Raw genomic sequence first — 14,656 nt, 5'->3', positions numbered from 1 at the left:
AAGTATTTAATGATTATTTATTTATTTGTTAAAATGTTATTCATAAATATAAACATATTAAACATTTGTCATTCCTTTTTTCTAATTAGTTCTTTGTCCTTTATTTCATTCCTTTAATTTATTTAAATTAATTAAGTTGATATGAATGTAAATATTTATAAATAATTAAAAATCAATCACTTATTTGTTAAAATGTTGTTTATTTATAAACCAAAATAGAGCCATTGTTTTTAATGATTTGTTTAAAAAGCTCCTAATCTATTAAAAATATATATTTATTGCGTTATATTCATTATTTTTTAAGAAAGGTAACTTTTTCAACCGTTTTCTTAAGGACTCGTTGCTTATTATGAACACTAGAGGGTATCACTGATCTAAGGTGTATTATATTTAAATTGTTTCATTTTAAATAAATGTAAATACTTTTAAATTATTTAAAAAATGTATATATTAAAAAGTTCATTGTAATCATTATTTCGTTTAACTGAAAATGATTAAAATACAGAAAATGTATTAATTTAAAAAAGTTAATTACGTTTATTTATTCAATTATATGTATAGTTCACATCAAAGCAACTTTATAAATATTTAAAAGACAGACTCATTGCATATTATAACCACTAAAGGATGCCACCGATTCAAGATATTTTATTTGAGACTATAAACTCTCTACAGTGACCAGCGTTCATACCATATTTTGTGGGAAAGATTTCGTCGTCCGTCACTACTTTCTGCACGAAACTCATGACGAAGTCCACGTACTGAGGCGCTGTGCACTTAGTTTTCTTCCCCCTTTCGTCATACCAGTAGTATATACTGCGAAGAGAAGACAAACAGGTACAATTCACTTTAAACACACATTAAGATAAAGTAAACAGTTTAGAGTTTAAAAACCTGCAATGCAGCTACCACCGCCTTTAAAGTGGGTTTAGTTTAGGGAGGTAACGTGGGTTCAAGGGGTTGTAGACATTACAAATCTCTTGGAATGCAGACTGTCCGCATAACTGACCCTGCAGAAGGGACCCACTGACCGCCAACCAATTCACATGCATTCAACTGTGGACGCTTTATAGATGATTGGCCAAACAGAATGGGGGGGGGGGAGATCTCAACCATTAAAAAGTATAACAGGAATAACGTCGACAAACTAGTAGCGTGCAAATACAGAGGCTACTTGTCTTACAATGGACAAGCAGGCAAATGTCCCAGCATGTTTCCTAATGTTCTCAAATAACCATGAACGATTGGGTAAAGTTACAGATTTTAAGAGAGGATTGTTGGTCTAAATACTGGCGGTTAATTTCACAATCGCAAATGCGTTATGAATCTAACTAATACTTATGCATGTACAACAATCCCATTCAGGCAAATGGTGAGATCTGTGCCAGCATGTTTCTCAATGTCTTTGAATAACTGAAATGATACGGTCAATGATTTGATGGATTGCAAATTTTGGTAATTTCACAATAAAAATGTGCAAGTAATGAATCTGCCTGCAATAAATGATCCATCAAAACTAAACTAAAACCTCATCGACACTTTTGTCTCACCATAAAAAGTTTGCGAGACAATTCTACGTCAACTCCACAATAGACAACACTACCAATTCAGCATTACGGCTATTTGCGCATCGCTGTCCCTCCCTTTTCTTTAAAGCAAGTTGTCAGTAATTGATCGATCACTCGTAAAACCGGCAATGACGGAAAATTGGGGTTGTTTTGATGCGCACACCCATCCTTACCCTTCTTGGTATGTCATGGCAGTATGCGTAATTGTTCGCGTTTTGTGTGTGTTGGTAATTCTCTTCCTTTAAAATTTGACTTGAACAGTCACAAATCTGGTTTAACAGGGTCACAATGTAAAGGAGAAGTTCGCACCTAACAGGTGCTCCGGGTGAACAGGGAGAACAAGTTGAGCGAAGGTTTTAAAAGTCAACTTTGTTACCTGTGGGAATGTACAGTTTTACGCCTTTATCTTGAGTTTGTTTTGATTCCTTCGATTAGGGGCATTTTTGACTAAATCTTAAAAAAGTGGTTCTCAAACTTTTTCGTTGTGGCCCCCCTTGTGTGAGTCACACTGCCCCCTAAATAAAGACTTACACCGTGTCTACACCGGACGCGACACGAGAACAAAAGACATTAGAACCCATTATAATTTTTTATTTTGTCCACACTGGATGTGGCGCGACGCGACAAACCCATTCAGAACAAGCAGGTTGTCAAGCGCTTCCAGTGTAGACACGGTGATATGATCTTAAACTTAGAATTTTTATTTAACCAAAGACATCTTCAATTATACAATGCTGGAACATCAATTCTTTTGGTTGGTGGTCTTATTTTTCTGATGTTTAATTGCACAAAACGAATGATACATTTCTATATTTCATAAAATGCCACAAAAGCTGTGGCCCCCGCTGGACCCTTCTTGTTTGAGAACAACTGTCTTAAAAAAATTCCCATAGATGTTTAATTGATTTGATATTTGTTTTTAACGTAATTGAAACAGTTTCATTTTTTAACTAAATAAAATTAATAAGATTTTAACTACCATTTTTAGTTTACTTTAAATGAGACTAATAAATGGGGTCACATTCAAATAAACACAGAAACAAAGACGTCCATAGCTGTCACATGTAATAGCCGTTTGGTCCAGATCCCTGATCTTCCCAAACCACACAAACAGCCTGTGAAAGCATTTAACTACATCCTAAAGGTTACGCCACAAAAAAACAAAACCCATAATTCAGAGAATGGCTCCCTTGTATTCTTTCGTTACAAACACATTTGAAAGCCAAACAAGGTCTGGCTTCATTAAAATTTGTGTCAGTTTCTATTCAGTTATGTGGGAACTTGATTCAGACCTACAAACCCAGATTTCTAAAGCTTAGATCTCAAATGTGGAATTTTAGCTGCACAAATATTACGAACGTGGGATCTGATCCAGAAGCAGTTTCCGTAACCAGAAGGTCCCGAGTGTCGCGTCAGGACAGGCCCAGAAAGAGAAAGTCAGACAGATGGAAGAAAACGAAACGAAAGAGAAACAGAACTTACGTGTTGCAGGCCGTCATGGCTTGACAAGTTTCACCAGTGCAAAACTCTGAGATTGTGCTGTACTGCAGGTTGATGAGATTGAAGAAAGTTGTTGCTGTTGAGGATAAAGAAAAGACATTCATGAGATAACATTTGTAATATTGTCTTACGAGAATCTATAGATGTTAACTGTGACCTGTCGAAGGGACAGTAATCACCATAATATCAATGTTTCCATTAAAAATTGGCAGAAGCTTTTATCAGTTAGTGTGTGTTTTCTGGGGTTCAAATCTAAGATTCTGCTGTTCCAGATGAGCTACATCAGCAACTGTTTCCATTTGACTTCCAAAATATGTGCCCGTGCTTGTCCGTGCAAAACCCGCCGCCATGATGCTACTAGGGTATTTCCGTTACTATGTGGTTCATAGTTTGCTTTGATGGGTCGCCAGGTGCTTTCTAGAAAGATAGCATGCTGCTTCAGGTCTATAAATTTGCATTATAAATCTGCTTTATTGCAAGCCTTTATGATACCTATTTTAATTTTCGCTTTTTCAAGATTCATCTACGGCAATATCAACGTTTAATATTGAGGGTTACAAGTTTGTTTAAATCCCTAACCAGAGGTACGAGCAAGAGTTTTCAAGCTCCTATAATTAAAATCAAATAAAAACTGCAATTCCTGACTGAATAAGCATCGTTTTTTAAAGACGATGACGCTAACCTAAAAATCCTGAACAAATACTCAGAATGACTTTAGTGTTTGGTTATGGACTCACTATTGCTGGCAAGCCATTCATTCAAGTCTATCTCCTTGGTCGGAAGCGAAACCAAATCCTTAAGGCCGAAGTCCATGAGTCGCACTTTTGTGTACTCTGGCTCCAGGTAATGCTTCTTCTCTTCTGTGGGTGCTTTCTTTCCATTGGGCTTCGTTTTGGATTTCCTGTAGGACAAAAGAACATAGGACACATTAAGATAAGACGCGCAGAGCGGACAGAGACGACGTTTTGTGTATTTTCTTCAAACGGGACATAACAGAATCGCGAAACTAATGACTGTGTGCAAACTCATGCCATTGTAGGGGCCAACTTTGCGAAGTCAGAATGCTAAAACCAAACAGAAAAATCTATTTACACTTTACAACCTGAAAAATGTCATGTATCTGTCTCTAAATTTAACCGGGGAATTACCGTGATCTACGACTGCTCAATGACCTAAGCAAATCACCCAAGATATTTCAAGAGAACTGGTCTTAGTCTTAAAAGGACCGTTTACAAAATTCTTTCATCATTTATTCACCCCCATGTCATTCCAAACCTTTATGGCTTTCTTTCGTCTTCAGAACACAAAAGCAAATAATGTGAAGAACATTATTAAAAAACAACATCGGCTCCCATTGACTTCCATTATATGGACACAAACCCACTGAGAAATTTCTCAAAATATCTTCTTTTGTGTTCCACAGAAGAGTCATATACAGATCTAGAATGACATGAGGTTGAATAAATATTGACCGAATATTCATTTTTGGGTGAACAGGTCCCACAGGTCCCTTTAAACAGGTCCCACAGCTCTGCCTCTTTAGAGAAATCCACATTTTTGGTTCTTTTAAAACTGGGGTGTCAAAACAGACTTGTACTTCCAGTGCTAGTTTTTACATGTACATGTCAGATTCGCACAGTCGTGGTAGGTCCTGCAGATGGCTGGGACATAGGTTGCAGGGGGGGGGCATTAAACAACTAATAACAGGCAAGACCAGATTATCAAGAATTCACGTACTGTTGTTGCTCCATTTATTGCTTATTGATAAAATAGGCTGTTTAAATTTGAATTTATATCCTCTTATTTTAAGTATCCTCTTCCATAAAGCCTCACAAGTGTTGTTTTTCCTTGGAAAAACCCCACTCATTCACCAATTCAACTTGATTCCCTGTTTATGACTTCCATCACATTCTCAACCTTTAGTTTCTGACAACCTTCATGACTTCCTCTTCACACACAGTAGTCCAGTTTATCTGGAATCAGGGACTTATCTCCGAGCCCAAAGTCCATAAACAATTCTTTTGAAAAGCAAACAAGCAAAGTTTTGATGGATTGGCTGGCTTTGCTTGGAGAGCGGGAAATCTTATCAACCATATCAAACCCAAGCTGAAATATTGCAAAGGTCTACGGAGGGTTAATAAGGGAACACGGTCAGATCAAACATTACTCGAGAGTGTGAGAAGACTGGTAAACTTCAACTTTATAAGTCATTGTGTTCAGTGTAAAACAGGAAACAAGATAAACAAAGACGGGAATTCACACTATGAGGCAATTTACAACTCGGCTCATTTTTACAGCGATCACATCGAAAAACCAAATATGACGAAAATTTGATACAGAACAAAAAGGAGGATCCTCTTTTAAGTTAATCATTGTTTTTACAACGTTACTGCCAATAAAAAGCAACAAAATGTTTGCGTAGTTATAAAGTGTGCAAGTACCTCATAGTCAGACCGAGCTCTTTTGAATTAGCCTTGTAGCAACCACCCACAACACCCTAGTAACCGCACAACAATGTGCAATGTGTTAAAACCACTCAAAAGACATCGACAACTGCATAGCAACACCCCGGCAACCACCCACAACAAACCAGCATTCTTCACTGATCTGGTATTAACTTTGACTACAAGCATTACACAGCTGATCTGGGCTCATCATAAAGAATCGACCCGTATGAAGGGAAAGTAAATCCAGCGAGCAGACAGCTGTCAGGTCCAGCTGGTGAGAGACTGAAAGGGACGTTCATGACTGAACCATCTGAACATCTCGCAGAAGCTATGATGGATCGACACAGCTGACAGCTTTGTGCAAAACCATCCTTCCACTAATTTATAACATAATGCGACAACTTGCGCGTCTTGAAGTTTGTCGACAGAAATGCACTTTCACAAACTGGTGTTGAACCAGTAAGGGTGTCTGTAAATAAACTGGGCTTTAGTTTCAGATGCACCAATACAGCACAACACAAACAGAAGAACTAACGCAGATGTTTGCTCGCTCTCCAGCCGAGTGAATGATACAGGTCTTGGGTCACAACCTTGGCTTGGTCTGAGAGTAACACTACAATGCCTTTTATGGCAAAGATATCTGCGGGAAACTCAAGTAAGTGGGCATGCGGTCTATGCGTGTGTGCGCGCGCGAGTAACGCTGGCAGCTAGAAAGTTTTTCTTTCTCTTAAAATAAACTAGCTAATGGCTTGAGAATTTGCCCTATGCCACATAATTTATGAAAAACGCTGCTTCCTGGAAAATTACGAAACGCGGGGAGGGCTCAAATAAAACAATGTGCTTTTTGATTTTTGGATGCACATTCTGTTTTCCGTTTAAAAACAACAAAGTTTGGGGTATCGACATAATCACGTGCATGCCGTAAAGGTTTTGGATCCTGCAAATCAGGCATTCCTTTGCCATTTTTTGGTGTTTTTCATAATCAACCGAGAAAACCCTGGACTTTTAAAGAATGTAGAACATCAACCTAACTCCAAGATACCCAAGTGAAGATGTGCATCTATAAAAATGTGTTTTGGAAGCATCTCACAAGCTCACCTGATATGTTTATTATCATTTCTAAAAGCTTTAGGAAGGTCATTGACCAGCAATTCTTTGGAAAACTTCAATATTAAATTGGTTGACTAGCTCTAACAGACAAAAGGTAGCTTGGCAAAAGTGAAGAAGATGAATTGTTAAGTTCAGAATCTACACGTGCGGTTTAACATTATTCAACACACTTCACACAATCTCTTATTCCAGCATTTGTAGCCAAGAGATCTAAACAGCCCTAAATCATTCAGACCCAAACAAAACTCCAAGAACATGGCTGGACATTTCTAAGCCCCCGCAAAACGTGAAGATCATTAAATTACAGTAAACAAACTGCTTGACAAATACACTTTCCTACCATGATATCTGGCCATTGCGAGATTATCTGTATCACCCGATAACAGTGTTTGCTTGGGAGAGCAATGCATTTCTAATTATATGAATGTGCTAACATTTGTCCCCAAGCCTTGAATTTGTAGGAAAATATGAAATTAGTTTGAAGAGTTTTACATTTACATATTGTTGGACGTAACTGCTCAATAGGGGAAAAGCATTATGTAAATCCTTGTGTAGTTCTTCTTAAAGTGGTGTTTACTTTAGTAAATTAAAAGAAATAAAATATGTAAATGACATGTGGCATTATAGAACACGGTGCAATTTTTCTAAATAAGATGTACATTGATTAAACTTAACTCAAATAAATACTATGTTGGATTGTCAACAAAAGGCCAATATAACAATATAATAACAAGAGATATTACTACAACAGTATAATAACAACACTAAATTTCAATTTCATTCAATTCTATATCTCTTAAGAGAGATGTTAAGACAAAGATAATAATAATAAAAACCAAAAATATTTTATGCATAAATAATTGTTATAGCAACCTTCAGCTGAAACGCAGTACGATTTGGCTGCGAGTTTCTGGCCAGGTTAGGACTTCCTAGTTCTCACAGGCATGGAGAGAGTGTGAAGAGCCATTGAGAAGATGACATTATTGTGTTAAACACAGTAACAGTGCCATGGGGACAGTACAACGAGAGGTCATAATCATCACAACAGACCGGGGCTTTGTAAATTAGCCTACCCCCCACACACCCTAGTTTCAACTGAATTTCACAACTTCATTCTTATTAGGAGCACATGGTTTATGAATGCAGCCTAAAGGAAGAAACTCAAAGTTTGCAATTCATGTGTTACTAGAAGCAGATGCATAAACTCTGATATAACTACAGCTTTATATTTCAAACCACTTGAATTAAATAAGAGGCCTATTGACACAGACAGATGTCTGATTCATATCTAATGCAACTTGATTTTGTCTCTAATGCACACTTTATTTGCAATACAATCATATCATGCATTAGGTTGACCTCATTTCGTTTGATTTCAGATATCGGCAGCACATTATCTGGGATTTCAAACAATGTAAATGCGCGGCGAGTCAAGAGGCTTGTGGTGAATATCCATGAGATGCAAATATTTCAACCATTCCTAACGTATTATTCGTGCATCACGAGTAGCACGTCAATAATAAATTGCGTTTACAGATATTTGATTGGTTGAGAATATTTGCGTCTCGCGTGTATTTATGAACAAGCGCGCGACTGCTCGACGTGCTTTATGGCTACACATTATTATGCATCAATAAGCGCGGTTTTGACTAATGACGGTGTCGTCACCTAACAAATCAAGTGCAAATAGTAAATAAACTGTTTATTTTTAATATAACGTGCTTTTCAAGTGAAAAGGTATTTTGCGCGGACAGTAATACCTTAAATGCGCTAGGAATGCAATAAATATTAAACTAAACTCACCGACTACTGTTGCATGCACAAATAACGCGACCTATACAAAATATCTGAATTATACACGCATGCGCGTATCGACTGACTTTATTGTCGTTATTACTAACTACCCAAATACAGTTCTTATTATATTTGGCCTCAAATAGCGAAATATCAATCCAGTCACGTTACCTTAAAACTTTGCCAACCGCCTGAAGAACCATCTTGCAGCTTAGTCCGTTTCTGGGAGTTTTCTGCGAGTGCATATCCGAAGTGCTAAAACAGACGCTAAAGTGTGGACTGAGAGTCCGGAGAACCGGCTGCTCTTCTCTCTTGCTCTGATGTTTTAAGTCGAGACAGCGAGTGATCATAAACTTCTTGGTCTAAACTTCTCGTCCCAGAAGAGGACAAGCCTATCAGAACGGCTCAGAGGCGGGGCATAACGCCAGAACGCCACAAAACAGCCAATCATAAGCGCTCGGGGGCGGGATGTGTTGTTTCAGTTGAACGTCTGACTCCTGCGGTGTCACTTGAACAGACACTACTGCGTTTCCTTCTGGTTAATATGGTGTAACCTGCATCCGACTGAGTTTACTGAGGAAACTTTTAGTGTGATGTCATCATATTGTCTGACAATTCACACGTTTTCTTTTCAGAAAATGACAGAGTTAAGAAAATGATTGATAAAAGAACATCATTCTGTACCAATAAATACAAATACATTTAACAGTAACACCACACAAATGAATCACCATACTAGCGTAGTTTTTAGAGATGAACCAATGTCAATTCCACAAAAAGTTCCACATATTTACAGTTATTCTCAGCTCAATAATATTTCGAAGGTCAAAAAAAACAGAAAACACAAAAATCTACCCGACACTCAACTTTGCCTGAAGCCAAACTACACACAAATTCCTGACAGAGGCGCGGAGAGGACGCGTTTCAACTTTACTTCGACTGTGATAGTAAAACAAAAGAACCGAGGAATAAAACAGATTTTAAATATTTTATCAAATAAAATATCATAACACATATGTCTCAGCCCCAAATTTCCCGACAAATACAGAACACATTAGACACAGAAAGTGACCATGAAGTGCAGTCTTGCTATGAGTTTTTGGGCTACTCCACGCATTTTTATTTACAGCTCACTGGAAAGTTTAGAAAAAGATATGTAGGAGGACATAAAACCACACGGTTTTTGCGATAAGAATGATCTGACGTAGTCTGTCACACTCGAATTCCAGTAGTCTAAAAACAGGAACAACAGATGCTAGATTTAGAAACGTCTCCTTATGGTTAAAATGATTGCATATCGCCTCAGTAATGTTCACATATTACGTCAGAATGCTTTTGAAAGACACCCGAAGGAATGAAGTTGCATAGTGATATGTGACAGACGAGACCAAACCATAACCTCAGTCTGATCCCACACACTTCATGTGACGTGTTTACTCACCACCTGATTCAGACAACTGAAACAACATGCAAACTACATCTGCCGTGTCTGATAACACAATTAAGTCATCCATTTACAGGATGTGTTCCTGTTCGAACATAATATATTTAAAGGAGTAGTTCACTGAAAATAGAAATTCTTTCATCATTTAAACTCTCTCATGTCAAACCTGTATGGCTTTCTTTTGCAAAACACCAAAGAAGAAATTTGGAAGAATGTTGATAACCAAACAACACCTTGACTTCCATTGTAAAAAACACCACTGCAACATTTCTCAAAATATCTTCTTTTGTGTTGCACAGAAGCAAGAGTCATAAACAGGTTTTCAATCACATTTGGGTGAATATATAATGATTTTTTTATTAAAAACAAAATACAGCAAACAAAACCAAAAATTTTAGACTGAATTTAAAAAGTCGGTGCCCTACATATGACAATTTCATAGCATGTTCGATCACATGGTTGGTCACGTGGCTCGCTCGACTCGTTCGGTAAGAAAGGTAACGAACATTCCTCTCAGACAAAGCCAACAGAAAAAATCCTCTCAGATGCTGCACATTAGGCCGGGAGCTAAAGCATACAGCAAACCGAGTAATCCAGCCTGCCAAAACGCCAGGGGCGTCGCGAGATGAACAAGACAGATAAGACCAACATACAACCCTGCTGCAATCCTAGAAATGTGTTAAATGCTGCGAGAACTTTTTTCAACACTTCCACTTTGATCGTTTTAAATGATCACTTTTACGACTTTAAGTAGCTCAAGGAGTCTGAATTAATGAGATTTTACAAAGAACCATGAGATACGCCTTCATGAAAACACTCCCAAAAGTGACACTCTCCAAACCGGGCTTGTTATTGTTCTGGTCAGCAAGGTTAACAAAAGCCCTGTCTCTTAATATAACTTGAAAAATATACCAGAGAACTGAGATTTATTCATTCTTTTTCACATGTTCGGCAGGAATTCTCAAGTCTGAAGGAAGTGAGTTTCAAAACAACCATGTATCTTCCCTTCTCCGAAGAGTTCTTGGAAGATGGCCATGAGCAACATGGTCCTGCATCCTATTATGCATTCCTGCAGGGGAGCGACCGCATGCACCAACACGCTCTGCTCCCGGCTAAGAAAACCCGCAGCAGGGGAGCAGAAAAATTTGTGAATCATGGTTCATGAAAGCTTTCTACATCGTTGTGCTTGTTATAAATCTTGCTTGCGAGATTTCATTTTTATGTCGGCTGTGATAACAGTATGTGTAATCGTGCGAGAGACAGGAATGTGATTTTGAAATCGTCTGAGCTAACAAAATGATGCAATGGTAACTTTACTAATAAAGATCTAGCTTTCCAGGTATGTAAAAACAGAAAATGGCCCCAGAGATGCGGAGTTCAATGTGCACGATGTTTCGAAGTGCACGAAAACTGAGCAAACAAGAGAGAAATTGAAAGAACAACCAAACGCAGGCAGACGTTGAAGAAGCGTGCGTGTTGTAGCATGTTCTGAAGGCTTCACAACACACGCCACATTCCTGAGGTTAGATGATTCAGGTAAACTTCTGGATACGGGCTAAACAAACCTACAAACATACCATCAAGACTCACCGCCGCTCCATCTGTTCTGGAGACAAAACCACCTGCCATTGATGCTGGTCCAAGATTTATTTCGTGTTCAAGACAGAGATCTTAACTGCTTGATAAGTGTTCCTGTAGCTATTGGTAAAGCATTGGTGAAAGTAACTTTGTTTTGCATAATTAATAAATGTTAAGAAACCTATCCTAGGCCATGGGTTCTCAACCTTTTTGACACCAAGGCCCCCCACTGTATTCGCTAATATTTAGAGGGCCCCCTCTAACCAATTTTTTCCCAATAACATATTTTACAGCTTAACATTAATGGGTAAAACGTTTATGTTTTATAAAAATGGCCGAATAATAAGAAACATCTTGTTTTGTTTTTCTAATGTATTTCAATGCTTATTTTGTCTAATTTAAAAATATTGGTCATCTTTCTTGAGGCCCCCTTGGAAGTCAGCGGGGGCCCCCTTGTGGGAAGGTTTGGTTTAGACATCTTGTGAAAGAACCGGCGAGCTTTTGATTAGTGTAGTTTGAGGCAGGAAAATCAAATTAAGGTCTTTGTTTGGAGGATAGAGACATGAGAGACGCGTCATCAGCATGGACCGGCAAGGTAATTATACTTCATGAGTAATGCGCAAATGTGCACGGACGCTAACACCTGCCGCCTGCCACCACTTCCTGCAACAATTAAAATTAGTTAATTCCAATAAGACAATGGGATGCAAACTTGGGAGTGTCTGAAAGGTGAACTTTGAACACCAGCTCCACCCCAAGGCGGTATGAAATAACAAATAAAAAGGTGGACAAGTCAACAATGAATATAAGAGAACGCTGCCACCTACTGGATATGAGAAGTCTATTAACAAGGGTTTTAGAAATCCTTGAGTGGTTTCTAAAACATGTACAGTTACACTGCGTTCCAAATTATTATGCAAATGATATCTTTCTCTGGTTTTCCTAATTTGTCGATGCAAATGACAGTCAGTATAATTTTCAAGTAATCAACAGTTAGGGTACATTTGGAATTTTATTGAACAAACCTCCCACTGACAACAGTATTTATTTAAAAAATGAAAAACTCAAAATGCACTGTTCCAAATTATTATGCACAACAGAGTTTGAAAACATTTCATAGGTTGTAAAAAACTGAAAATGGTCATTTGTTGAATTTGCAGCATTAGGAGGTCATATTTACTGAAATCAAAAGCTATTTCAATCAAAAACATCCTAACAGGGCAAGTTACATGTTAACATAGGACCCCTTCTTTGATATCACCTTCACAATTCTTGCATCCATTGAACTTGTGAGTTTTTGGATAGTTTCTGATTGAATTTCTTTGCAGGATGTCAGAATAGCCTCCCAGAGCTGCTGTTTTGATGCTAACTGCCTCCCACCATCATAGATCTTTCGCTTGAGGATGCTCCAAAGGTTCTCAATAGGGTTGAGGTCAGGGGAGGATGGTGGCCTCACCATGAGTTTCTCTCCTTTTATGCCCATAGCAGCCAATGACACAGAGGTATTCTTTGCAGCATGAGATGGTGCATTGTCATGCATGAAGATGATTTTGCTACGGAAGGCATGGTTCTTCTTTTTGTACCATGGAAGAAAGTGCTCAGTCAGAAACTCTACATACCTTGCAGAGTTCATTTTCACACCTTCAGGGACCCTAAAGGGGCCCACCAGCTGTCTCTCCATGATTCCAGCCCAAAACATGACTCCGCCACCTCCTTGCTGACGTCGCAGCCTTGTTGGGACATGGTGGCCATCCACTACTCCATCCATCTGGACCATCCAGGGTTGCACGGCACTCATCAGTAAACAAGACTGTTTGAAAATTAGTCTTCATGTATGTGTGGGCCCACTGCAACCGTTTCTGCTTGTGAGCATTGGTTAGGGGTGGCCGAATAGTAGGTTTATGCACAACTGCAAGCATCTGGAGGATCCTACCCTTGAGGTTTTCGGGACTCCCGAGGCACCAGCAGCTTCAAATACCTGTTTGCTGCTTTGCAATGGCATTTTTGCAGCTGCTCTCTTAATCCGATGAATTTGTCTGGAAGAAACCTTCCTCATTCTGCCTTTATCTGCACGAACCCCTCTGTGCTCTGAATCAGCCACAAATCTCTTCACAGTACGATGATCTCGCTTAAGTTTTCGTGAAATATCTAATGTTTTCATACCTTGTCCAAGACATTGCACTATTTGACGCTTTTCGGCAGCAGACAGATCCTTTTTCTTTCCCATATTGCTTGAAACCTGTGGCCTGCTTAATAATGTGGAACGTCCTTCTTAAGTAGTTTTCCTTTAATTGGGCTCACCTGGCAAACTACTTATCACAGGTGTCAGAGATTGATTTCAGTGATCCAAAGAGCACTGAGACACAATACCATCCATAAGTTTAATTGAACAATATAAAATTAAATGTTTACGACACTTAAATCCAATTTGCATAATAATTTGGAACGCAGTGTATATGGCAACAGAACTTTGCTTTGGATAAACGTGTCTGCTAGCTGCCTACATGAAATGTTCTTAAAGCAATAGTTTCACTCAACAAACAAGCTCCGTCATTGTTTACTCGCCCTAGTGTCATTTTGTATGCTTTGCTTTTTGTGAAACAGAACAGAATTTTGAAAAGAGATTGCAATAAATGGGGTTCAAAGCCAAGAAAAAACATGTAATCTAAAAGTCTTCTGAAAGCACATTACAGGTTTGTGTGAGGTACAGACCAAGCGGCATATACAAACCAATGAAGTTGGGCACTTGAAGACTCGGAATATAGTGTTTGGATCATTTGGACTGCTTTAATTGTTTTGTTATGTCTTTTTTAGCTTGACGGATGTTGTGACTGAATATTTGTTGCACAGCGACAAATTGTTCTTCCATAGAATTAAACAATTACAGCATCCAGGGGACGGATTCAAAAACATTCTTAAAGTGAAAGTTCATCCAAAAATGAAAATTCTGTCATCATTTACTCAGCCTCATGTCATTTCATACCTGTATAAATTACTTTGTTCTGATAAACACAGAGAAAGATAATTGAAAGAATGTTATTAATTTTCAATTCTGTGACATCATTCACTGCCATAGTAGGTCAAATTAAATGGTAGTCAAAGGTGCCCCAGAACTGTTTGTTTTCCTGAATTCTTCAAAATATATCATGTTGTGTTCAACAGAACAAAAAATAGATACAATATTTTTTTCCTACTATGGTAGTGGATGATGTCAC

The 14,656-nt window shown here is 38.3% G+C and overlaps 1 protein-coding gene across 4 annotated transcripts in view; it reads right to left on the bottom strand.

The window, feature by feature from the left end:
* The window catches only part of mob2a (MOB kinase activator 2a), a 55,187-nt gene that overhangs the window by 1,723 nt on the left and 38,808 nt on the right, over window positions 1-14,656 (bottom strand). For 3 of the 4 annotated variants that reach the window (XM_057330424.1, XM_057330423.1, XM_057330422.1), the window contains exons 2-4: window positions 3,806-3,969; window positions 3,051-3,144; window positions 692-816 (exon numbers count right to left, since the gene is read on the bottom strand). In XM_057330424.1, the coding sequence (XP_057186407.1) occupies window positions 692-816; window positions 3,051-3,144; window positions 3,806-3,969 (383 nt within the window). Of the gene's footprint in view, window positions 1-691; window positions 817-3,050; window positions 3,145-3,805; window positions 3,970-8,590; window positions 8,763-14,656 lie in introns of those variants that run through there. The other variant, XM_057330421.1, reaches the window with a different exon arrangement.

This window comes from Triplophysa rosa, linkage group LG3 (assembly GCF_024868665.1).
Source record: "Triplophysa rosa linkage group LG3, Trosa_1v2, whole genome shotgun sequence".
Lineage (NCBI taxonomy): Eukaryota > Metazoa > Chordata > Actinopteri > Cypriniformes > Nemacheilidae > Triplophysa > Triplophysa rosa.
Note: the sequence above shows the minus strand (reverse complement) of the source record. Positions and strands in the feature narration are given on the sequence as shown.